This window comes from Leptonychotes weddellii, chromosome 8 (assembly GCF_054177405.1).
Source record: "Leptonychotes weddellii isolate Sample4059 chromosome 8, ASM5417740v2, whole genome shotgun sequence".
In the NCBI taxonomy this organism is placed as follows: domain Eukaryota; kingdom Metazoa; phylum Chordata; class Mammalia; order Carnivora; family Phocidae; genus Leptonychotes; species Leptonychotes weddellii.
In genome coordinates this window covers 82,147,280-82,172,828 of record NC_138376.1, presented here as the reverse complement: position 1 = coordinate 82,172,828, position 25,549 = coordinate 82,147,280, and the positions used below count along the sequence as shown (strand labels likewise).

Below are 25,549 nucleotides of genomic sequence, written 5' to 3'. Positions count from 1 at the left end.
AAACTCTTCTAACTTTCAAGCCTATATAGTTATGAAGCCAAAAATGACTACTTGACCATCCCCCTCCCAGTGTTGCCCTTTTCACAGCCAAGCCCCCTGCTGAAGGAGCTGGAAGTGCTGTCCTCCATCACCCAAGCCCAGAATTCAACCAGGAGGCAGCAGAAAAGGGACTGATAAACAAAAATGTACTTTAATCCTCTCCAAATGTACAGGAGGAATCATTAACCCTGCCATCACCACCACAGGCTGCTAGTCAAGAGCTGAAACCTTGTTGTAAGAAAGCCAACTATACTGGGGAGCCTGGGTGGCTCAGTCTGTTAAGCGTCTGCCTTTGGCTCAGGTCATGATCCCAGGGTCCTGGGATCGAGTCCTGCATCGCATCGGGCTCCTTGATCGGCGGGGAGCTTGCTTCTCCCTCTGCCTGCTGCCCCCCCTGCTTGTGCACACGCTCTCTCTCTCCCCCTCTCTGACAAATAAATAAAATCTTTAAAAAAAAAAAAAGGAGGAAGCCAACTATATGGGTAAGAATGAAGCCACAAAACACTCCTACTGCAGCATTTGGCTTCTGCATGAGATATGCTAAGCATTTTATTAATGAAAACATTTCAAGGTTGAATCATGATGATAAGGTCTCCAGTTTACATATCAACTCTACTGGAGTTCCCTGGATTGAGGGTCCATCTGAGTCAATCATCTCAACACAAGTAGAATGGAGTGTTCATGTCAGAGCCCAGGGCAAGTACAGGAATAAGGAGCAGAAGGGGGTGCTATGAAACAGACATCTTTCCCACTGAATCTCTTCAAAATTGAACACCTGTTTCCCAAGTCTAAAAAAGGAAAATAGTAACGAAAAAGAGCTTGTGAGAGCATTCTGAGGCTATTCTCCCAGATAGCAACCCCCCTCCATGCAAAATAAGAATCTGACCTATCTTTTATTACCTGTTTTGTATTTTTTTTAAGATTTTATTTATTTATTTGACAGAGAGAGAGAGAGCACATAATCAAGGGGAGGGGCAGAGGGAGAGGGAGAAGCAGACTCCCTGCTGAGCAGGGAACCCAACGTGGGGCTCAATCCCAGGACTCTGGGATCATGACCTGAGCCAAAGGCAGACACTTAACCGACTGAGCCACTCAGGTGCCCTGTTTTGTAAATATTCTAAACTAAACTGAGTACAGTCATAAAAAATGTTCATTTCCCTTCCTACTGTAGAATTCCTTTCTCTTCCCCTCTCTGCAATATAAAGATGTTCTTAACCAAATGTTGCCACACACCCAGCTCTGTGAACAACCACAGATGTTACCATATCCTCTCTAATTCTTTCAAGCACTCAGATGAATTATATTTATCACACCTCCCTTCAATTTATTAGCATATGGCTGTATTTTCCAAACTAAAATCCATTAACTTTTATAGGTTTGGGGTATTATTATTATTTTTTAAGTCCTTTTGCAGAAGTGGAAACAGTTGGGTTTTACTAACCATCTCCATGTATGGTTAAGTGGTTGAAGTAACAGGAGAAACAAAGATATTGATTTTAGCAATGACTAAACATGAAAGTGAAGGTATAGGAAGTAACTGTTCTCCAAAGAGGCAAAGAATGAGAGACAACAGAATGAGACCTGCTAGCAGTACCCAAAGGTGTGGACACATAAAACTGCTCAAACACCTGGCATAAATTGCTTTTTAAATAAGAAGTAAGCCTGCACTGTTCTCAAAAATACCAATTAGCCAATGAACTAAGAAAAAGAACAGCTTGAGCTTCTTTAACAGTTTTCAAATCTGTAAGCTCCAAGAACATAAAGAATCTTAAGGGGCAAGCTCTCTCACTCACTTGTTTATGAATTCACCAATTCTTTTTATTAGGCTTGCTAAATAAATAAATGTAAATCTATAAATGTAAAACAGGCATTCAAAAACAAATAAGAGGGAGGACCCAGAAAAGAACAGTTGGATCTTTAAGGCACTATAACTACTTATTTGGCTCCTATTATTTTTCTTGTCCTAAAATTCTTACTAAGATAAGAAACTTTGCCTCTACTTCCTCATAACGCAAATCTGTTATGGCTATAGGTGAGCCTGAGATTTATCAGTTGAGCAGCAAAACTGATTTTGCTATATGTAAATGTGCATTTTTAGTTAGCCAATAAAAGAAATGATTGATAAGCAGTAAGACCAGATAAAGTAAGAGCCACCTTCATGACGTTGGTGAAGGTGGGTAAATAGGGAGAGGTTTAGAACTAGGAGAGAAGAATTTGTTTGAAGGAAACTGAAGCCAAAAAACAGACAAGTTCACCAAGAATGAAGTCAGAAAAGAAGCAAGACATTCTTTGATTAGGAAAATCTAAAAAGTAAGCAACAGCTTATAAGGTTTCCAAGAAAACTGTAGCCAATATATGGATGTGGGAGACCAAGGAAACATAACCACTCATTCATTAAGAATATCCACTAATAGGGCGCCTGGGTGGCTCAGTTGGTTAAGCGACTGCCTTCGGCTCAGGTCATGATCCTGGAGTCCCGGGATCGAGTCCCGCATCGGGCTCCCTGCTCGGCAGGGAGCCTGCTTCTCCCTCTGACCCTTCCCCCTGTCATGTGCTCTCTGTCTCTCTCATTCTCTCTGTCTCAAATAAATAAATAAAATCTAAAAAAAAAAAAAAAGAATATCCACTAATAACTCAATGAAAGATAATAGTAACTAAATTGAGGACAAGGGTTTAGATTATGAGTAAAAATATAAGTGGAAATTAAAAGTAAAAAAGAACAGCTTATTTTTTTTAAGTATTAGCTGAGTCAACTACCTTTGAGAAATGAGATTCTTATTTATCTAATAACCTATTTATAAATGATTACCTTCCCTGAGATCAATTCAGTTTATACACTAAGCAATGTCTGCAGCCTACCATGCTAACCAATCCTAAACTACAGTCGCACCCTGAGAAGAAAAAGAAAAGAAAACTAAGATAATGGCCCTCCTCTCCCCACCCCCCCATTTTACTTTGCCTCATCCTATTCCCTGGCTGGCAATGGACTGAGGGGTGGAAATGGAAATATCCCTGAGTGAAAGCTGGGAGCCTCCTGTTTAGACCACTCGAAACTTACTTTAACATACTTACCAACGTCTCCATAAACATATAGGCCTCTTGGAGGTCTGCTCCTTGAAAAAAGCTGCAAGTTAAGAACAAATTATAAATCTCTTACATGGAAATAATTAAATATCATCACATACAGAGTGTTCCTAACTGTCAGATACAGGACTAAAATGGGCTATTGTACACAATAAGTTAAAATATTTGATGTAAAAGGCTTTGAAGCCCAAGTTACATTTTAATGCAGGAGGCAAGAATCATAAAGCCCAGAGCAAGGGCTCTGAAGGGACACAACTTGAGTTTGCATCCCCTACATCATTTAGTAACTAGGTAATCTTCCCCCTCTTTCCTAAATGGGCTCCCCAAACAATAATAGCCTAGACCATTCCCAGCAAGCAAGAGATCAGAAGAATTTTTCTAGAGACACTGAATAGTCTCCAGAAAAAAAGGAAAACAAACAAACAAAAACCTGAAGGTACTTATGTGCAGACTTCTCTTAAAGAAATAACTGGTCCCTATTAGATCACCTTACAGTAGAGCACACCAGTCAACCAACCTCTTACGGATAGAGCCTTCAGTTGGCTTGTTAGTATCTGAAAAGATTCTAAAATGAACTGACACACAACAATCAATAGAAACTTGAAAAGGAAAACGTTCAAGATGAAAGCTGGAGACCAGAACAAGGGTACAGAAGGGAGAAAAACTCAGAGGAAACAGGGGCACCTGGGTGGTTCAGTCGGTTAAGCATCCACCTCTTGATCTCGGCTCAGGTCATGATCTCAGGGTCTGGGATCGAGCCCCACGTGGGGCTCCACAATCAGTGCAGAGTCTGCTTGTCCCTCTCCCTCTGCTCCTCTCCCACCCTTGTTCATGCACATGCACTCTCTCTCTCAAATAAATAAAGAAAATCTTTTAAAAATAAAACTGCAATCAACATAATTAACATGCTGGGGAAAATAAGAGAAGCTATTAAAACTGTAAAGCAAGAACAAAATGCAATTTTGAAAAAGGAACATCAAGAACAAAAGAACATTTTGAAATTTAAAATATGGTAGCAGGGGGGCACCTGGCTGGCTCAGTCAGTAGAGCATGTGACTCTTGATCTCAGGGTTATGAGTTCAAACCCCACGTTGAGTGTAGAGATTACTTAAAAATAAAAAAATCTTTTTCTTTTTTAAAGATATTATTTATTTATTTGACAGAGACAGACACAGCGAGAGAGGGAACACAAGCAGGGGGAGTGGGAGAGGGAGAAGCAGGCTTCCTGCTGAGCAGGGAGCCCGATGCGGGGCTCGATCCCAGGACCCTGGGATCATGACCCTCATGAGCCAAAGGCAGACGCTTAGCGAATGAGCCACCCAGGCGCCCCCAAAATAAAAAAATCTTAAAAAAAAAAAGTATGGTAGCAGAAATACAATTTCAGAAAAAGGATTAGAAGATAAACTTGAGGAGCTGTCTCAAAAAAATACAACAAATAAACAGCAACAAGAATACATGGAAAAATATAAGAAAATTACTGGATTAATTCATCAGGAGGTCCAATATCTGACAAAAAAGGAATTCCAGAAAGAGAAAATAGAAGAAAAAGGAGAGGAGGAAGTTATCTAAGAAAGAATGCAAAGATTTTTTCTCAAATCTGAAGGACTTCATTTCTAGATTGGGAGGAAAGAGTAAGTACCCAGCACAGGAAGGGAAATAAAACCTATACCAAGTCCCAATCCTGAAATTTCAGATACCAGGGATATAAAGAACACCCTACAAACATCCTAGGTGGCTTTTCGGGAGGATAACAAAGGGGCAAGGGAACAGATCACAAACAACAGATAAAGACTTGAATAAGATTTGAGGGACAATGATTTCCAATCTAATCCATCCAATCTCTCCATCAAGTACGAAAACAGAAAATTGGCATTCCATACATAGAGGGTCTTAAAAACACCTCCCCATCAGAAATAGGAACACCTTGACTCCAGAAAAGACAGATGAGCCTGAGAAGGAAGCCCTGGTAAGATGGAGGGTTGCTCTAGAAGCAAAGAGGCACAAGCAGATCAAGAAAGCAATCACGTCCAGAAGGAAACAGGAGGATGGAGGGCTCCAAAGGAAGAAACAAAATGGAACTTCTCTTTGCCTGATATTATTATCAACCCTAATAACCATCCTAAATTTTGTTTCACTTAGAAGAGTAATCTTCAAACTCTGCAACAGCTTCTAGACACCTGTGCAAAAGCCAAGGTAAGCCAGGGCAGAGAGAATTCAGACAGGGTAAAAGCAGAAAGAAGTGAAGGTTATGCCACTTAGCACAAACCAGAGCAGTCAGGATTTCGGCAGAGAACATTCTCAAAGGCTATGATATCATCTAGTTTTGATTATACAAAATGCTTTTGTTTTTTAATCTGTGGGTTCACTCCAACATACCTCAGAAACCTCTCTAGCTTTCTTGCTCCTCTTGGCTTTCTCTGAGAACCCAGCCCCTGACTCCAGCACGCTCCTTCCAGAAGAACCTTCCCCATGGTTTAGGCAAAAGGATCTTCTTTGCTTTGATTCTGCCAGCTGGATGCCTTCCCTGTGTTCTTCTGCACATTAACTCTCCATCTATTCTTAAACTTCAACGGAAAGCAGATTCTACTCCTGCCAAAACCTCTTAATTTGTTTTGTTTTAAAATCTTATATGTGCCATTCTTGTACACTGGTTATTCTATTTTCAACTTGTCAGAAAAAAGCATTATGCTCTTAAATAATTTTAGAACAGCTTCAAATTGGAAAACTTGCATACAACCCCATAATCTCTAAGTATATTCTATGTATTAGAAATCTTTTGAAAGCAACATTCTGGGGGTGCCTGGGTGGCTCAGTCGTTAAGCGTCCGCCTTTGGCTCAGGTCATGATCCCAGAGTCCTGGGATTGGGTCCCACGTCGGGCTCCCTGCTCAGCGGGAAGCCTGCTTCTCCCTCTCCCACTCCCCCTGCTCGTGTTCCCTCCCTCGCTGTGTCTCTCTCTGTCAAATAAATAAATAAAATCTTAAAAAAAAAAAAAAAAAGAAAGAAAGCAACATTCTGTATTCTGTGAAGTGTCACAGCAATTCATAATTCTTCACAACACATTTTACAGGAATAGTCCCGGGTCTACTCTAGTACTATTCACATGATACCATCAATATATGCTAAATAAATGAAGTTCGAGGCAAAAATTTAACAGATTGGGGAAAAAAGATGACATAGAGAGAACTCAATCAATGCTGTCTGAAAAAATATCATTTGGTTCTATCTTCTGTTTTACCCACTCAAACTCAACATATTTTGGAAAGAACATTTTAACAAATATGTTACACTATATATTACACACATATTTTCTAATTATGTAACTATAATATATAACTATAACATGTTAGATACCATCTACCTAAACAATATATACTCCAAGTATTTCCACTTTGAGAGGTAAGCTAATTTTCTCCTAATATATTTTCAGTCTACCAAAAACTATTGAAATTATTTCAAGGGATTTAATAATCTGTATGTTGGGGCGCCTGGGTGGCTCAGATGGTTAAGCGTCTGCCTTCGGCTCAGGTCATGATCCTAGGGTCCTGGGATCGAGCCCCGCATCGGGCTCCCTGCTCGGCGGAAGGCCTGCTTCTCTCTCTCCCACTTACCCTGCTTGTGTTCTCTCTCTGGCTGTCTCTCCCTGTCAAATAAATAAATAAAATCTTTAAAAAAATAAAATAAAATAAAATAACAATGAAATACTGCCATGACAAAAATCTAAAAGTCTGAGAGAATACAGTACCATCAAAAATGTAAGGAGACAGGCAGGCTCATAAATCAGTAAGAATATGAACTGCTGCAATCTTTTTTTTTTCATAGCACAGTGAATTTTAATGTCCTCCCCTTTGGGGAGGTCACACTGTACACTTTTGGAGATACCCCTAAAGTTGTCCAGTAATTCCATTTCTGGGTATTTATCCAAAGGAAATGAAAACACTAAGAAAGATATCTGCACCCCCATGTTATTGCTGCACAACTAAGACATGAAAATAACAAAAGTGTCCAAAAATTGAAAATGGATAAAGAAAATATATACATTGGGATATTATTCAGGTATAAAAAAGAAGGAAATCTTGCCATTTGTAACAATATGGACGGACCTTGAGGGCATTATACTAAGTAAAGTAAATCTGGCAGAAAAAGACATATACTGGGGTGCCTGGCTGGCTCAGTTGGAAGACCCTGTGACTGTTGATCTTGGGGTTGTGAGATCAAGCCCCACATTGGTGTAGAGATTACTTAAAATAAATAAACTTAAAAAAAAAAGAAAAACACATATAATGAATATCACTTATCTCTGGAATCCCCAAAACAAAAACCAAAAAGTAAAACTCCTAGAACTCTCTAATCAGACAGCCTTCTCAAGTTTAGGAGACTTACTGTAATAACCTAAATCAGAAGGGAGGATAAGAAAAGCAGGTGTCAAAAGAATGTCATTAAAATTGTTTTAAACAATATGGCTAAACTAACAATTGTACAATAAAGAAATGTGCTGTGGGGCACCTGGGTGGCGCAGTCAGTTAGGCGTCCAAATCCTGGCTTTGGCTCAGGTCATGATCTCAGGGTCATGAGACCAGGCTCTCCACTCAATGCAGAGTCTGCTTGGGACTCTCTCTCTGTCCCTCCCCAACATGTTCGGTGTCCTTCTCTCTTTCTCTCTCAAGTAAATAAATGAATAAATCTTTAAAAAAAAAAAAAAAGAACTGTGCTGATATCACTAGCGTTTGGGGTCCTGGTTGTTGTGCATTTGGTGATACACTCCAAGCCACTAAGTTTAGTAAAATTTACATTTTGAAGTTTATATACAGTATATAAAAGCTGATTTCCACCCAAAGAATCTTTTGAACACGGGTTTTACATTTTAAAAAGTAAACATCCAATCATTCTATCAAAATTTTATGAGACATAACCAATGCAAAGTGTGAATCCAAACACACACACACACACACAGTTAAAGGGATATTTAGGGAACAACTGAAGAAATTTAAATGTGGGCTTCATATTTAGGGTTGCGAGATGAAATACACAATGTCCAGTTAAATGGGAATTTCAGATTAACATCAAATAATTTTTTAGTATGTATGTATGTGTGTGTATCTCCCAAATATTGCAAGAGATATACATACACTAAAAAAGTATTATTTATCTGAATAACATACCTGGACATCCTGTGTTTTTCTTTGGTAAAATCAAGCAACTCTATTTTAGATAATATTATCATATCAATGTTAAATTTCTTGGGTGTGATAATGGTAATACAGTTATGCAGGAGGATGTCCTTGTTAGGAAATACATAATGATGTTTTAAAGGGTCGAGTGTTATTATGTTGCAACTTTCAGCTAATTAAAGAAAATTATATATATATTTACAGAGAAAAACCAAATGGGGCAAAATGTTAACCATTCATGGATTTAAGTGTATTGTTGAAATTTTTCAAAATAAAACGTTGTGGGGGAGGGAATCTAAGGAGTCCAATATGGCGGAGGAGTAGGAGACCTTAGCTTCCTCTGGTCCCAGGAATTCAGCTAGGTAGCTATCAAATCATTCTGAACACCTGTGAATTTAACTGGGAAATTGAAGAATAGCTGCAACTCTACAAATAAAAAAGCAACCACTTTCTGCAAGGTAGGAGGTACAGAGAAGTGAATCTGAGGCAATAAATGGATAGATAAACAGGGAAGGGGGGTAAACCTCCCATCAGCCAGCACTGGAAAGTGATATAGCAGCTGAGCACAAAATCAAAACTTTAAAAATTCTGCTCCCGTGAGGGACATCCCTGCCTGAAAGATGCTCAGGTGGTGAAGCAGGGCAGAATCCTAGGTGGGACAGTATGGTCTCAGGATCCCCAGGGACACAGGAAGACCGGGGATGCCTAAGTGCGGCAGAGTCCCCAGGCATCTGAGCAAGAAAGCCAGCTGCAATCAGTGAGCCCAGGAGTGGGATCTCAGTTTATTCCATAAACCAGCATGTTAGCACAACCACTCTCCCCAAGCAGGGGCCCAGCAAGCAGCAGAACTACCATGAGATCCTCCCACTTCCTCACCCGGGGAGGAAAGGTGCAGGTGTGCATGGCAGGAGTTTGCTGGGTTTGGAGGCTCCAAACAGGATCCCATGCCTGAGATAGAAATGTTTGGTCACAGGCTGGGTGAACACAGAGTGCAGAAAGAGACCAGGAAGACAGGAGTGATTGACAGTTTTTCCCTGAGAATGCACTGAGGAGTGGGGCTCCGAGATTTCAGCTCTGGGGCTGCAGATTGGGAGGCTGCCATTTTCATTCTCATCCCCTAAAGAGGCTCAGAAAGCCTTCAGGGAACAAAAGCCACATAGAGGAATCCAGAACAGCATACTTAGCCTGGCCCCCCTGGGAAGGGCAGTGCAATTCCACCTGGGGCAAAGGCACCTGAGATTCAGCACAACAGGCCCCTCCCTCAGAAGATCAGCAAGAATATCCGGCCAAGACCAAATTTACTGATCACACAGAACTGCAAAACTCCAGCACTAGGGGAAAAAATTATATAAAATTCATGGGGTTTTCCCCATGATTCTTTAGTCCTTCAATTTTAATTTTTTTTCTCTTTCCCTTTTTTTTTTTCCCTAAGATTTTATTTATTTGACAGAGAGAGAAAGAGCGAGAGCAGGAACACAAGCAGGGGGAGTGGGAGAGGGAGAAGCAGGCTTCCCGCTGAGCAGGGATCTCGATGTGGGACTCGATCCCAGGACCCTGGGATCATGACCTGAGCTAAAGGCAGATGCTTAACGACTGAGCCCCCCAGGCGCCCTCTCTTTCCTTTTTCAACCAATTTATTTTATCAACTCTTTTTTTAAAATCTTTTTTAATTTTCTTTTTTACACTTACATCCTATCCTTTTGTTGTATTTAATTTTATTTTTGTATATATAAGTTTTTCTTTCTTTACAATTTTTGGATGCAGTTTCTTCTGACAAACAGACCAAAATACATCGAGAATCTAGTGTATTGCTCTGTTCTCTTCACCTGTCTGATCATATTCTCTTTTCTTTTTGTTAAAGTCTTTTTTAATTTCCATCTTTACACTTACATTCTACCCTTTTGATGTAATTAATTTTATTGTGTGTATATATATGTGTATATATATATATGTGTGTATATATATATATATGTTTTTCTTTCTTTACAATTTTAGGATGTAGTTTCTTCTAACAGAACAAAATACACTCAGGATATAATGTACTGCTCTGTTCTGTTCCCCTGTTTATACCCCTTTTTTTTGTCTTTTAATTTTCATTTTTACAGTTACATTCTATCCTTCCAATGTATTTAATTTTATTTTTCTACACACATAAGTTTTTCTTTCTTTACAATTTTGGGATGTAGTTTTCTAACAAACAGACCAAAATACACACAGGATCCAGTGTATTACTCTGTTCTATTCACTTGTATGATTATATTCTTTTTTTTTTTTATCTTTTTTTCAGTTTCAGGTCTCTTCTGATTTGTTTCATGTATATTTCTTTGGGGTCGTTGTTGCCATTTTAATATTCTGTTCTCTCCTTCATCTATTCTTCTCTGGACAGAATGACAAGTTGGAAAAACTCACCTCAGAAAAGAGAACAAGAGGCAGTACTGACTGCCAGGGACCTAATCCATATGGATATAAGTAAGATGTTGGAACTAGAGATCAGAATAACGATTATAAAGATACTAGCTGGGCTTGAAAAAAAGCATAGAAGACACTAGAGAATCCCTTTCTGGAGAAATAAAAGAACTAAAATCTAATCAAGTTAAAACAAAAAGGCTATTAATAAGATACAATAAAAAATGGAGGCTCTAACTGCTAGAATAAGTGAGGCAGAAGAGAGAATTAGTGATATAGAAGACAAAATGATGGAGAATAAAGAAGCTGAGAAAAAGAGAGATAAACAACTACTGGATCACGAGGGGATAATTCAAGAGATAAGTGATACCATAAAGCGAAACAATATTAGGATAACTAGGATTCCACAAGAAGTGGAAAGGGGGGCAGGCAGAAGGTATATTGGAGCAAATTATAGCAGAGAACTTCCCTAAACTGGGGAAGGAAACAGGCATTCAGGTCCAGGAGGCACAGAGAACCCTCTTCAAAATCAATAAAAATAGGTCAACACCTTGACTTAGAATAGTGAAACTTGCAAATCTCAGAGACAAAGAGAAAATCCTAAAAGCAGCTTGGGACAAGAGGTCCATAACCTACAAGGACTATCAGCAGACCTATCCACAGAGACCTGGCAGGCCAGAAAGGATTGGCATGATATATTCAGAGTGCTAAATGAGAAAAATATGTAGCCAAGAATACTCTATCCAGTAAAGATGTCATTCAAAATAGAAGGAGAGATAAAAAGCTTCCAGGACATACAAACTAAAAGAATGTGATCACTAAACCAGCCCTGCAAGAAATATTAAAGGAGATCCTTTAAGCGAAGAGAGAGCTCAAAAGTAATATAGACCAGAAAGGAACAGAGACAATATACACAAATAGTGTCTTTACGGGTAATATAATAGCACTAAATTCATATCTTTCAATAGTTATTCTGAATGTGAATTGGCTAAATGCCCCCAGTCAAAAGACACAGGTATCAGCTTGGATAAAAAAGCAAGACCCATCAATCTGCTGGCTGCAAGAGACTCATTTTAGACCCAAAGACACTTCCAGATTGAAAGTGAGGGTGTGGAAAAATCATTTATCATGCTAATGGACAGCAAAAGAAAGCTGGGGTAGTAATCTTTATATCAGACAAATTAGATTTTAAACCAAAGACTGTAATAAAAGATGAGGAGGGACACTATATCATAATTAAAGGGTCTCTCCAACAAGATGTAACAATTATAAATATTTATACCCCTAACATGGGGCAGCCAATTATATAAACCAATTAATAACAAAATTAAAGAAACACATTGATAATAATACAAAAATTGTAGGGGGCGGTAACAACCCACTCACAGCAATGGACAGATTATCTACGTAGAAGATCAACAAGGAAACAAGGGCTTTAAATGACTCACTGGATCAGATGGACTTAACAAATATATTCAGAGCATTTCATCCTAAAGCAGCAGAATACATATGCTTTTTGAGTGCATATGGAACATTCTCCAGAATAGATCACATACTGGGTCACAAATCAGACCTGAACCAGTATGAAAAGACTGAGATCATACCATTCATATTTTCAAACCACAATGCTATGAAACTTGAAGTCAACCACAAGAAAAAAATTGGAAGGACCACAAATGCAGGTTAAAGAACATCCTACTAAAGAATGCATGGGTCAACCAGGACATTAAAGAAGAATTTTAAATATTCATGGAAACAAATGAAAATGAAAACACAACTGTTCAAAACCTTTGGGATGCAGCAAAGGTGGTCCTAAGAGGGAAGTATATAGCAATACAAGTCTTTCTCAAGAAACAAGAAAGGTCTCAAATACACACGCTAACCTTACACCTAAAGGAGCTGGAGAAAGAACAGCAAATAAAGCCTAAACCCAGCACAGAAGAGAATTAATAAAGATTAGAGCAAAAACAAATGAAATAGAAACCAAAAGAACAGAACACATCAACAAAATTAGGAGCTGGTTCTTTTAAAGAATTAATTAAGATTGATACACCCCTGGCCAGACTTATCAAAAAGAAAAGAGAAAGGACCCAAATAAATAAAATCATGAATGAAAGAGGAGAGATCACAACCAACACTGAAGAAATACAAACAATTATAAGAACATATTATGAGTAACTATATGCCAACAAATCAGGCAATCTGGAAGAACTGGATGCATGCCTAGGGATGTATAAACTACCAAAACTGAAACAGGAAGAAATAGGAAACCTGAACAGACCCCAAAACAGCAAGAAAATTGAAGCAATAATCAAAAATCTCCCAACAAACAAGAGCCCAGGGCCAGATGGCTTCCCAGGGGAATTCTACCAAACATTTAAAGAAGAATACATACCTATTCTTCCGAAGCTGTTCCAAAAAATAGAAATGGAAGGAGAACTTCCAAAGTCATTTTATGAGGCCAGCATTACCTTGATCCCAAAACCAAAGACCCAACCGAAAAGGAGAATTAGAGACCAATATTCCTGATGAACATGGATGCCAAAATTCTCACCAAGATACTAGCCAACAGGATTCACCACGACGAAATGGGATTTATTCCTGGGCTGCAAGGTGGTTCAACATCTGCAAATCAATCAATGTGATACACTACATTAACAAAACAAAGGACAAGAACCATATGATCCTCTCAATACACGCAGAAAAAGCACTTGACAAAGTACAGCATCCTTTCTTGATCAAAACTCTTCACAGTGTAGGGATAGAGGAAAATACCTCAATAACATAAAAGCCATAATACGAAAAGCCCACAGCAAATATCATTCTCAGTGGGGAAAAACTGAGAGCTTTTCCCCTAAGATCAGGAACAATGGCAGGGATGTCCACTCTCACCACTGTTGTTCAACATAGTAATAGAAGTCCTAGCCTCAGACAACAAAAGGAAATAAAAGGCATCTGAATCAGCAAGAAGAAGTCAAATTCTCACTCTTCACTGATGACATGATACTCTATCTGGAAAACCCAAAAGACTCTACTCCAAAATGGCTAGAACTCACAGGAATTCAGCAAAGTGGCAGGATATAAAATCAATGCACAGAAATCAGTTGCATTTCTATACACTAACAATGAGACAGAAGAAAGAGAAATTAAGGAATCGATCCCATTTAAAATTGCATCAAAAACCAGAAGATACCTAGCAATAAACCTAACCAAAGAGGCAACGGATCTGTACTCAGAAAACTATAGAACACTCATGAAAGAAATTGAGGAAGACACAAAGAAATGGAAAAACATTCCATACTCATGGATTAAAAGAACAAATATTGTTAAAATGTCTATGCTACCTAGAGCAATCTACACATTCAATGTAATCCCCATCAAAATACCATCCACTTTTTTCACAGAGCTGGAACAAATAATCCTAAAATTTGTATGGAACCAGAAAAGACCCCAAATAGTCAAAGGAATGTTGAAAAAGAAAACCAAAGCTGGTGGCATCACAGTTCCAGACTTCAAGCTCTATTACAAAGCTGTAATCATCAAGGCAGTATGGGACTGGCACAAAAACAGACACATAGATGAATGAAACAGAATAGAGAGCCCAGAAATGGACCCTCAACTCTATGGTCAACTAATCTTTGACAAAGCAGGAAAGAATATTCAATGGAAAAAAGACAATCTCTTCAACAAATAGTGTTGGGAAAATTGGACAGCCACTTGCAGAAGAATGAAACTGGACTATTTCCTTACACAATACACAAAAACGGACTCAAAATGGATGAAAGACCTAAATGTGAGACAGGAATCCATCAAAATCCTAGAGGAGAACACAGGCAGCAACCTCTTTGACCTCAGCCACAGCAACTTCTTGCTAGACACGTCTCCAAAGGCAAGGGAAGCAAAGGCAAAAATGAACTACTGGGACTTCATCAAGATAAAAAGCTTTTGAACAGAAAAGGAAACAGTCGACAAAACCAAAAGACAACCGACAGAATGGGAGAAGATATTTGCAAACGTCTTATCAGATAACAGGCTAATATCCAAGATTTATAAAGAACTTACCAAACTCAACACCCAAAAGACAAATAATCCAATCAAGAAATGGGCAGAAGACATGAACAGACATTTCTCCAAAGAAGACATACAAATTACCAACAGACACACGAAAAAATGTTCAACATTACTCGGCATCAGGGAGATACAAATCAAAACCACAACGAAGTACCACCTCACACAGGTCAGAATGGCTAAAATTAACCACTCAGGAAACGACAGATGTTGGTGAGGATGCAGAGAAAGGGAAACCCTCCTACACTGTTGGTGGGATGCAAGCTGGTGCAGCCACTCTGAAAAACAGTATGGACGTTCTTCAAAAAGTTGAAAATAGAGCTACCCTATGACCCTTTCATCCATTTTGCACTACTGGATATTTACCCCAAAGACACAAATGTAGTGATCCAAAGGGTTACATGCTCCCCAATGTTTATAGCAGCAATGTCCACAATAGCTAAAATATGGAAAGAGCCCAGATGTCCATCAACAGAGGAACAGATAAAGATGTGGTGTGTGTGTGTGTGTGTGTGTGTGTGTGTGTGTGTGTGTATATATATATTTGGAATATTAGTCATCAAAAGAAGTGATATCTTGCCATTTGCAATGATGTGGATGGAACCAGAGGGTATTATGCTAAGCAAAATAAGTCAGAGAAAGACAATTATCATATGATCTCACTCATATGTGGAATTTAAGAAACAAAACAGAGGATCATAGGGGAAGAGAGGAAAAAATAAAACAAGACAAAATCAGAGAGGGAGACAAACCATAAGAGAACTCTTAATCATAGGAAACAAACTGAGGGTCGCTAGAGGGGAGGGGGGTTGAGGGATGGGGTAACTGGGTGATGGACATTAAGGAGGGCATGTGACAGGGGCGCCTGGGTGGCTCAGTTGGTTAAGGAGGGCATGTGATATAATAAGCACTGGGTATTATATAAGACTGATGAATCACTGACCTCTACCTCTGAAACTAATACATTTTATGTTATAATTAATAAATTTAGATTAAAAATATATATATATATTAAAAAATAAGAGGGGCACCTGAGTGGCTCAGTCAGTTAAGCGTCTGCCTTCGGCTCAGGTCATGATTCCAGGGTCCTGGGATCAAGCCCCCTGTTGGGCTCCCTGCTCAGTGGGGAGTCTGCTTCTCCCTCTGCCCCAGCTCATGCTCTTTCTATCTCTGTGTCTCAAATGAATGAATAAAATCTTTAAAAAATAAAATAAAATAAAAATAAAAAAGTTGGGGGGAAACGTGGTGATTAAGTACTAAATTGCTTTTACTTTCTTTTGGTGAATTGTTTTCACTTTTGAATTAAGTCTAGAATTATTCTAAAAGTATCTGCATATTTACATTTTAGATGAGTGTTTTCACAACTATTGCCAAAAGTATTCCTTTAACTTCTACAAAGTAAACATTTGTCATCTTCATTCCGAATATTTTGATTTAATCATTTTAACTTCTGTTCCTTATATTAAAATGTTAGCATTAAAAAGTAATCCAAGGTGACTCCCATCAAACTTATAAATTGAAATAGCATGTCCTCCACCTTTCTGGGTTACTATCCACCTGCTACTCCAGCATAATTTCCATTAGGACAATTAGATAATAAGGGTGATGCTTTAAAATAAAAAGGGTTGTTTTCAATTTGTTTAAAATGCAGGAATACTACTTTTCCTGTTTCTCCCCACTCCCCTCATCATTCCATTATCTCCAAAAATGATAGAATCAGAGACAATGATTCCAGCTGGAATGCTGAGCATAATTACGTCTTTTAAAAACTAGCATTATATCATTCTCAACATAGACCACATTCTGATAAAAGTAGATCACTTCAGGTTTCTAAGATCTTTAAAAACTAAAAAACTGAACTATATGTTAGCACCCATAAATTCTCTTCAAATAAAAATCTTTTTTTAAATGCCTTCAGCTGAATTGCAAAAGAACCCTTGACCTTAAGTACACCAATTTGTTCAGTTTGCTAGTAGAATTAAGACTATTTAAGTATCAGGGCGCCTGGGTGCTCAGTCGTTAAGCGTCTGCCTTCGGCTCGGGTCACGATCCCAGGGTCCTGGGATCAAGCCCCGCATCAGGTTCCCTGCGCTGCGGGGGGCCTGCTTCTCCCTCTCCCACTCCCCCTGCTTGTGTTCCCTCTCTGGCTGTGTCTCTCTCTGTCAAATAAATAAATAAAATCTTAAAAAAAAAAAAAAGACTAAGTATCTAAATAACTAGCAAGTGTGTATAGTGGGTGAGCTTAAACCTCTTGAACAACTAGCATAAGAAATGGCTCAATTTCTGATTATAACAGAGTTTGAAGATGCAAATGACTTTTTAATGCCTCATGCATTCAAGCAACAAGCATTTATAAGTGTCTATATGTGCCACTAGGAGGCAAATGACAGGAGGCAATTTCTTCAGCAAATCATTCATGTTAACTCACTCCTACCTGATAATCTGAGTCTGGACTGGCTTAGACAACTTTATGCTAGGTGTGATCTATTCCAGGCCACTACTAGTTCAGATGGATGTCCAAGACATAAGCATAATTCTCAAACCAATCTGGAATTCATTAAAAAAAAAAAAAAAAGATGTGAAAAATATCCCGCATTCTGAACCTGGTTGAGGTTCTGAATTTGAGGAATTAAAGTGAGCTTCCAGGCTTCTCCTGGATTATCAAAGAACTGATGCTACAGAGGGAATGAGAACACAAACACATCCACAGAGAGGTAAATGGATATAGAAACTCATAGATATGACACCAACACTCACACACAGACAACACAGATAGGCTGACAGCAGAGACTGACAGCTTCAGACAGCCTTCAGAGTCAGCAGAGATTGTTTTGTGAATCTTCAGTGATGGCTTTGTTACTCATTTTTCATTTATTCTGCAAACATGGATTGAGGACTGAGCACCTACTTTGTACCAGGCAATAAGCTGGGCTCTGCAGACCTAAAAGACCCAGAAAACAAAGTATTTCCTTAAGGAGTATGTGGTCACCAGGTGGGCAATATGAAATAAATGATATCAAAGGATGGAGTGAGGGGTAGCCTTGGCAGACCCAGAGGCAAGAGAAGGTCCTGGTCTTGTCAAGGATCTTCAAGTAGTCTGTCACAGCTGGTACTTTGATTAACAGCAGAGAACTAAGATGAAGCTGGCAAGAGGCAGGGACCAGGTTCTCAAGGACCTTCGAGAACACACTAATGAGTTTGTACTTCCTCCTGAGGGTACTGAGAAGTCTTAAGCAGGAGAATGGAACAATCAGATTATGTGTTGGAAACACTGGTCTTGATACACTGGAGAATACATTGAATGGGAGAAAATTAGAGGCAAGGACACCACCACTCATATCTGCTCCACGGACAAGGCGTTCTGGTTGCCAGGTAAAAGTGTGGTCCAGGAAGAAGTACTTGTGGGGGCATTTGTGTGGTTCACTGGGGCAAAGGCAACTGAAGGCAGCCCTGTGGTGGTTTCCATTGCCATGAAGGAGGTACGGATTGCCTTGGAGCTGTGCTTTAGGCTACTCTTAGAGAAACTGTACATGGCATGGCAGTGTGGCTTGAAACATGTGTTCAGATCCTAGTATCTGCACATTTCCATGAGAGATGAGGGCATGGGTTGCAATTGCTCAGTTTTTCTTCTATCACCTCTTGTTTCAGAATAAAGGCTTTCACTCAGTTAAAAAAAATGTGTAAGGCAAAATTCACTTACAATTCAACTTAAACTAAATGAAGGCAAATATCTAATTCTTAAAAGGCTTAATATTGTTAAAAGGGAGTAACTTCTTAGGTTATCCTTCAAAGATGCTGCCTTCATAGAGAATCTTCAGGAATAGCAAATGTGAATGCAACTAGTAAAGAGCTTCGGAGGGACAACTCTGAACTTCAGGCTGAAATAGATTGTTAGGGGAAAACAACTGAAAATAAAAGGAAAATCTAAACAATTCAGAACCAGACTGATGACTTTACAGGAAGAATGAAATTCTAGAACACAAATCAAAATCTATCACATCACATGGCTTTCCCGGTTAGAGTGTGCCCTTCACCCAAAGGTCAGCCTTCATCTGCAAAGAGATCTCTCACCACTGCTCAGACTCTCACCCTTGCTACCATGCTTCCTTACCCACTGCTTCCTCCAAATCAAAGGCCTTCTTGCCACTGCATCTAAGTGAACAATTCTTAAAATGAAGACCTCGGTTTTCTTACTCCATGAATACTTTCTGCCAAGGGATCTTTCTAACCTACCATCTATCCATCCTGATTTTCCTTTTCTATGTGCTGAATTTTCCCCTACAATCCCCACATCCTGAAAATGATAGGATTGCCTTTAGGTTTCATTCAGTCTTCACACAAACCTACTGAACATTCTGAATCTGAGAAGAACCCTGAGACTTTTGTCTCTCTTCAAATGTAATTTTGAATTCTCAATTTTAGTTTCAAAAATTGCTATTATTTAATAGCACAAATGAAAGCTTTACAGAATGGTTCTCAGAAGTGTTTTATAATGTATTTAATTATTAATCTTATCAAGTGCATTATTTACATTTTATTCTCTGTAGATAGTAAATATTGCATTTAATGGTAATATTTAATAATTATTATAGGAATACTACTAAATTTATTTAATACTGAAACAGTCATATGACCAATTCAGAAACTGGAAACATTTAATATGGTAAAGCCAATACCATATGCCTACAGCAGTATCTTCATTTATTTTAATAACACAAATGTGAAAGTAATTTGAATATATTTTTAATTGGCACATTTTTAAACATGTTGTATACAGTATTTTAAATATAGTAATATTGATCCTTCTCAGGAGTACACAGTTAATACATATAAACTTAAATATATAAATTTGTACCATATACTTTTTGTGGGTTTTAATGCTGTTGATTTTAATGTATATATCCACATTTGGAATCTGGTCCTTCAAAAGTAAATCAATAGTACTTTGATTCATAAAATTTCTTTATAATTGAGTTAGAATTTTAAGTCCCAAGTGAAGCAATAATACAGAATAAATTTAAAATCCTTTTATTTAGTCAGCTCTCAAAGACTGTTCCCATATGCATTTCATACCCACCTGAATTTTTATTTAATTCACTGAGTTGTAACTGTTTATGGATCATCTCCTCTATTGAACAAGGTATGACTGAGATCAGAAACCATTACTCTTATTCACATTTGTATCCTTGGCTTCCAGCATGAAGCCTAGCACATAGTAAGGACCAACTCTCTTTTTGTTGAATTGAATTCATGTGTAACAATTCAGGGTCCTCCGATAAGCAAAAAGATATATTCTAGCTAAGCATGATAGACTTTTCCATAAAACTAAAAATCATTTGCTTTTCCCAGCTACACAATAGAACTACTTTCCCCGGTGTCCACTGTGGAGATTTATTAATTCTCCTTTAGAAGACAAGAAAACACATGGCCCATTATTTCCCCAGTACTTGAAATGAGTACATTACTCAAAAAAGACAAAACATTACTGAACGTGAGGTCAAATTAAATCCAATATTAAATGAACACATAACTACACATATAGAACTCAGAAACATCTGTCATTCATGAAAAAGATTTAAGGCCAAGAAAATTCAGCTTATGAAATTTCAGAAAAACATTTCCATTGCTAAAAAGTCTAAGGGACTTTCTACGCCTTCCTGAGCTCTGTGCTCACAGTTCCCCTTCCTCAATCTTTTTGGAAGAAGCAAATGATGAACAAGTCTAAAATTACATTATCTAGTTATAATTCCCTCAAAATGAATTAAAATAACCTGTTGAAATATCTAACAATTACATTCAAAAATATTTTTACTATAAAATACAATAGACATGGTAAATTGGACAGAATATTGAGTAACTGGTTACAGCTTTATTAAATCTTTATATTTTGACATACTTATCCCAAAATTTAAGTAGTAAAACATTGGATACAGCTGAAGTCTCCCTTTGTGTCCTATTTCCTCAGAGTTAACAATCCTGATTTTGAAATCATTCCATGCTATGCAACATTCCATTTTAGAAATACATTCTGATTTATTTATCCATTTTTGTGGCATCTGCTAGTTATCCTCCCAAAACAGACTCTTCATCCATTCTTCTACTGGGTTTTTACATTCCAGATAACAATCCATAGTCAATTATTTTTGATGCAAATATTTTCTCCTCGTCTGTTCTGCCTTTTCACTTTTCCTATGATGCTTTTTCTTGGATAGAAGTTTTAAATTTTAGTATAACCACATGTATCCATCTTTACCTTCATAATTTAGACTTTCGTGTCTTTTTTTTTTTTTTTTTTTGAGAGAGAGAGAGAGAGAAAGAGAGCAAGTGAGTGTGTAAGCAGGAGCTGGGGAAGGAGCAGAGGGAGAGGAACAAGCAGACTCCGCACTGAGCATGGAGCCCAACAGAGGGCTCGATCCCACAACCCTGAGATCATGACCTGAGCTGAAATCAAGAGTAAGATGCTTAACTGACTAAGCCACCCAAGTGCTCCTAGGTTTTCATATCTTGTATAAGAAATTCTTCCTTTTCCCAGGTTCATAAAGATATTCCTCCAGATTTTCTTCAAGAAGTTTAAGTATAGGACATTAATTCTATGTAATTTATGTTTATGTTTAGAGAAAAAAGTACCTGATTTTATTTTACTTTTCACATAATCAATTGTCTCATCCCTGTTTATTGACTAGACCATCTTTTTCCCCACTGATTTTCAGTGCTACTTCAATGGTGTATTAAGTTTTCATGCAAGTTCCAAACTTTGTACTTTGTCTCATTTGTCTGTCTATATAATGGAACACTGAGTGGTTCTGTTGACTAGAGGCAGGGATATATAAAGACAAGTAATGGGAAATTAGATTAGAAGGCTAGACTAAGTACAGTTCAAGTAGAGTTGTGAATATAATTAATGGTCTCCCACCAGCCTTCAAAATCTGGTCAGACAGCAGTCATCTAGAGCAGAGTCAGCAAATCATGGCCTGTGGGCCAAACTCAGACTGACACCTGTTTTTGTAAATAAGTATTTGTTGGAGTACATTTATTTATGTATTTCTGTGGCTGTTTTGACTACAATGGTAGAATTGAGTAGTTGGAACAGAGATCATATGGCCCCCTAAGCCTAAAAGGTTTCCTACATGGTCCTTTAAAGAAAATACTGACCAACCCCTGATCTAGAGATCTGACTATAATCTCAGCATGATGGCTCTTTACAGCCTATATAATTTTGCTTTCATAACCAAAGTGGTCAGTTTTGGTTGATAAAGACAGAAAAAATTCCAATCCTAAACATTATGAAATAGGGCTATAGCCTTTCCTTTAAATTCATTTCAAAGGACTTATTAAAGACATTCTCACCTATGTTGATGGCATAATTTCACCTTAGGAATTATGATAAAACTTAAAATGTAATTGAATACATTGGTTAATTATTCTAGAGACAGAAACAGGCCTATTACACTCTGTTTCTCAAATTTCAGACTTTATTAGAGTCTGGGATGTGTTAGTTCTCAAAAACCAAGGTAGTTTGACTCCTGATCTCACTTCTTATAGACAATGCCATCATTGGATTAGGACATAATGCTTTTGCTTCAGTTGTCATAAAAATTTGATAAAAGAAACATTCATTTAAAAATATTCCTGGTCTTGGGGTGCCTGGGTGGCTCAGGTGGTGGAGCATGTGACTCTTGAACTCATGACCCTGAGATCAAGCCCCACACTGGATGTAAATAAAAAAAACTCCTGGTCTTTAATAAAACTGTAGCTATAGATATTGTCCACTGTATATTCAATGTTGCTTATGATTTTCTAATGGATAAAGGAATCACAGGGAAACTTTACCCAAATCATGCTGCTCAACCTACTTTACCTATAGGAAATGCCAGTTCTTTTTTTTTTTTTTAAAGATTTTATTTATTTATTTGAGAGAGAGAATGAGATAGAAAGAGCATGAGAGGGGGGAGGGTCAGAGGGAGAAGCAGACTCCCTGCTGAGCAGGGAGCCCGATGCGGGACTCGATCCCGGGACTCCAGGATCATGACCTGAGCCGAAGGCAGTCGCTTAACCAACTGAGCCACCCAGGCGCCCTAGGAAATGCCAGTTCTAAGAAGAGGAATGTAGAGAGTAAGTGCTCAGTCCTTTAGGTGGAAGAGAGAAGGGGAGAACTGAGGAAAAACAGCAAATAGCTTAGTCTTGGATTAATAACTAAAGGGATTCAGATTAGGCCTCCCACATCTCCTAAAAGGCCACAGCTAGCATTCCAGGTATTCCACTCATAGCCTCCATGGGCTAGAAGCCAGAACAAGGAAAGCATCAAGACCTTAGATTAGATGGCTTTAAAGGCAAGGCAGGTCTTTTCTATGTGATATACACATTGTTCTTGGGAGGGTAAGAAGAGATATCCAAACAAAAGATGATAGGATGTAGAGGGAAGTTGGAAATAATTTCTCATTATGGAAAAACTTAAAATTATTTTGTAGAGAGCAGGAGGAAAAGGAAAGGAATATTGTTCCTTCCACTCCTATTCCCAAGTGTCTTGGGCTATGATGTCGCCTCCCAAGAGATGGAAAATCTGGCTGCCTGTATAGCCCTGATTAATGGAAACAGAGACTTGCAGAGTAGCTCCACACTCTAATTCTCTCCCTCCCTGACTCCAGAAATGCTTGATTTGGCTATGTAAAAGTAATTCTAATTATAGTGATTTACATGAACTACTTACCATTTATGCCTAATTACCTCATAGCACAATAACAATTATGCATACATTACAAGTGTCAGATTAACCTGGTTGTTAAGTTTTATTTGTTAACAAAGATAAAGTGTTCATAAATGCTCATTCCTCATAGTTTGTTGCTTCTAAAGCATGGTCATCTGCTAATTTTTTCCAATTTTTATTAGAGGAAACACTGTTAAACTCATACATAAAAGCAGCCTAATAGACTGGTACCAGTTTTCTCCTCATCAATAATTCAGACATTTTGTGAAGGTGCATTTTATTTTAATATTATACCTTAGCCTTACAGCAAGTTTCTTAGAAGTACAATTAAAAAAAAGGACATTCACTATATTGAATGTTTATGTTTAAATATCTGCATGAAAAATAAATGCACAAGGGGCACCTGTGTGGCTCAGTCAGTTAGGTGCCCGACTCTTGGATTTTGCTCAGGGTTGAGACTGAGTCCTGCGTCGGGCTCTGTACTTAGCAGAGTCTGCTTAAGATTCTCTCTCCTTCATCCCCTGCCCTTCCCACATGTATGTGCTCTCTCTCTCTCTAAATCTTTTTTTAAAAAATGCCCAAGGGCCCCTAAATGGCTCAGCCAGTAGAACATGCGACTCTTGATCTCAGGGTCATGAGTTCGAGCCCCACAGTGAGCATAAAGCGTACATTGAACACACACACACACACGCCCATATTGCTAAGTGAAATATGTCAGACAAAAAAAGACAAATGCTGTATTTTCTCACTTTTATGCAGAATCCTAAAAAAGTCAAATTTGTAGAATGGTGATTACTGGGGGCTGGGGGCAATGGCAAGATATTGGTCAAAGAATACAAACTGCCAGCTATAGGATGAATAAGTTCTGGGGATCTAATGCACAGCATGAGGACTAAAATTAACCATATTGTGGGGCGCCTGGGTGGCTCGGTCAGTTAAGTGGCTGCCTTCAGCTCAGGTCATGATCTCTGGGTACTGGGATTGAGGCCCGCATCGGGCTTCCTGCTCAGTGGGGAGTCTGCTTCTCTCTCTCTCTCTCTGTCCCTCTGCCCCTCCCCCCACTGCTCACTCTAATAAATAAAATCTTAAAAAAATAAAAAGTAAAAAATAAAATTAACAGTATTGTATTATAAACAGTATGGAGGATCCTCAAAAAGTTAAAAATAGAGGTACCCTATGACCCAGTAATTGCACTATTAGGTATTTATCCAAAGGTTACAAACATAGTGATTCGAAGGGGCACATGCACCCCAATGTTTATAGCCCCAATGTCCACAATAGCCAAACTATGGAAAGAACCAGATGTCCATCAACAGATGAATGGATAAAGAAGATGTGCTGTATATATACAATGGAATATTACTCAGCCATCAAAAAGAATGAAATCTTGGCATTTACAATGACATAGATGGAATTAGAGGGTATTATGCTAAGTGAAACAAGTCAGAGAAAGGCAATTATCATATGATTTCATTCATATGTGGAATTTAAGAAATAAAACTGATGAATATAGCAGAAGGAAAGAAAAAATAAGACAGAAACAGCGGGAGACAAACCATAAGAGACTCTTTTTTTTTTAAATTTTATTTTATTATGTTGTTAATCACCATACATTACATCATTAGTTTTTGATGTAGTGTTCCATGATTCACCGTTTGCGTATAACACCCAGTGCTCCATTCACTACGGGCCCTCTTTAATACCCATCACCAGACTAATCCATCCCCCCACCCCCTTCCCCTCTAGAACCCTCAGTTTGTTTCTGAGTCCATCGTCTCTCATGGTTTGTCTCCCCGTCCAATTCCCCCCCTTCATTTTTCCCTTCCTACTATCTTCTTTTTTTCTTTTTTTTAACATATATTGTATTATTTGTTTCAGAGGTACAGGTCTGTGATTCAACAGTCTTACACAACTCAAAGGCTCACCATAGCACATATCCTCCCCAATGTCTATCACCCAGCCACCCCATCCCTCCCACCCCCCACCACTCCAGCAACCCTCAGTTTGTTTCCTGAGATTAAGAATTCCTCATATCAGTGAGAACATATGATACATGTCTTTCCATGAGTGACTTATTT

The 25,549-nt window shown here is 38.4% G+C and overlaps 1 protein-coding gene across 3 annotated transcripts in view; it reads right to left on the bottom strand.

The window, feature by feature from the left end:
• Positions 1 to 25,549, bottom strand: part of AFG1L (AFG1 like ATPase) — a 233,769-nt gene that overhangs the window by 160,159 nt on the left and 48,061 nt on the right. For all 3 annotated transcript variants that reach the window (XM_081828769.1, XM_031023890.2, XM_031023891.2), the window contains one exon: positions 3,112 to 3,163. In XM_081828769.1, coding sequence (XP_081684895.1) covers positions 3,112 to 3,163 — 52 coding nt within the window. The remainder of the gene's footprint in view (positions 1 to 3,111; positions 3,164 to 25,549) is intronic.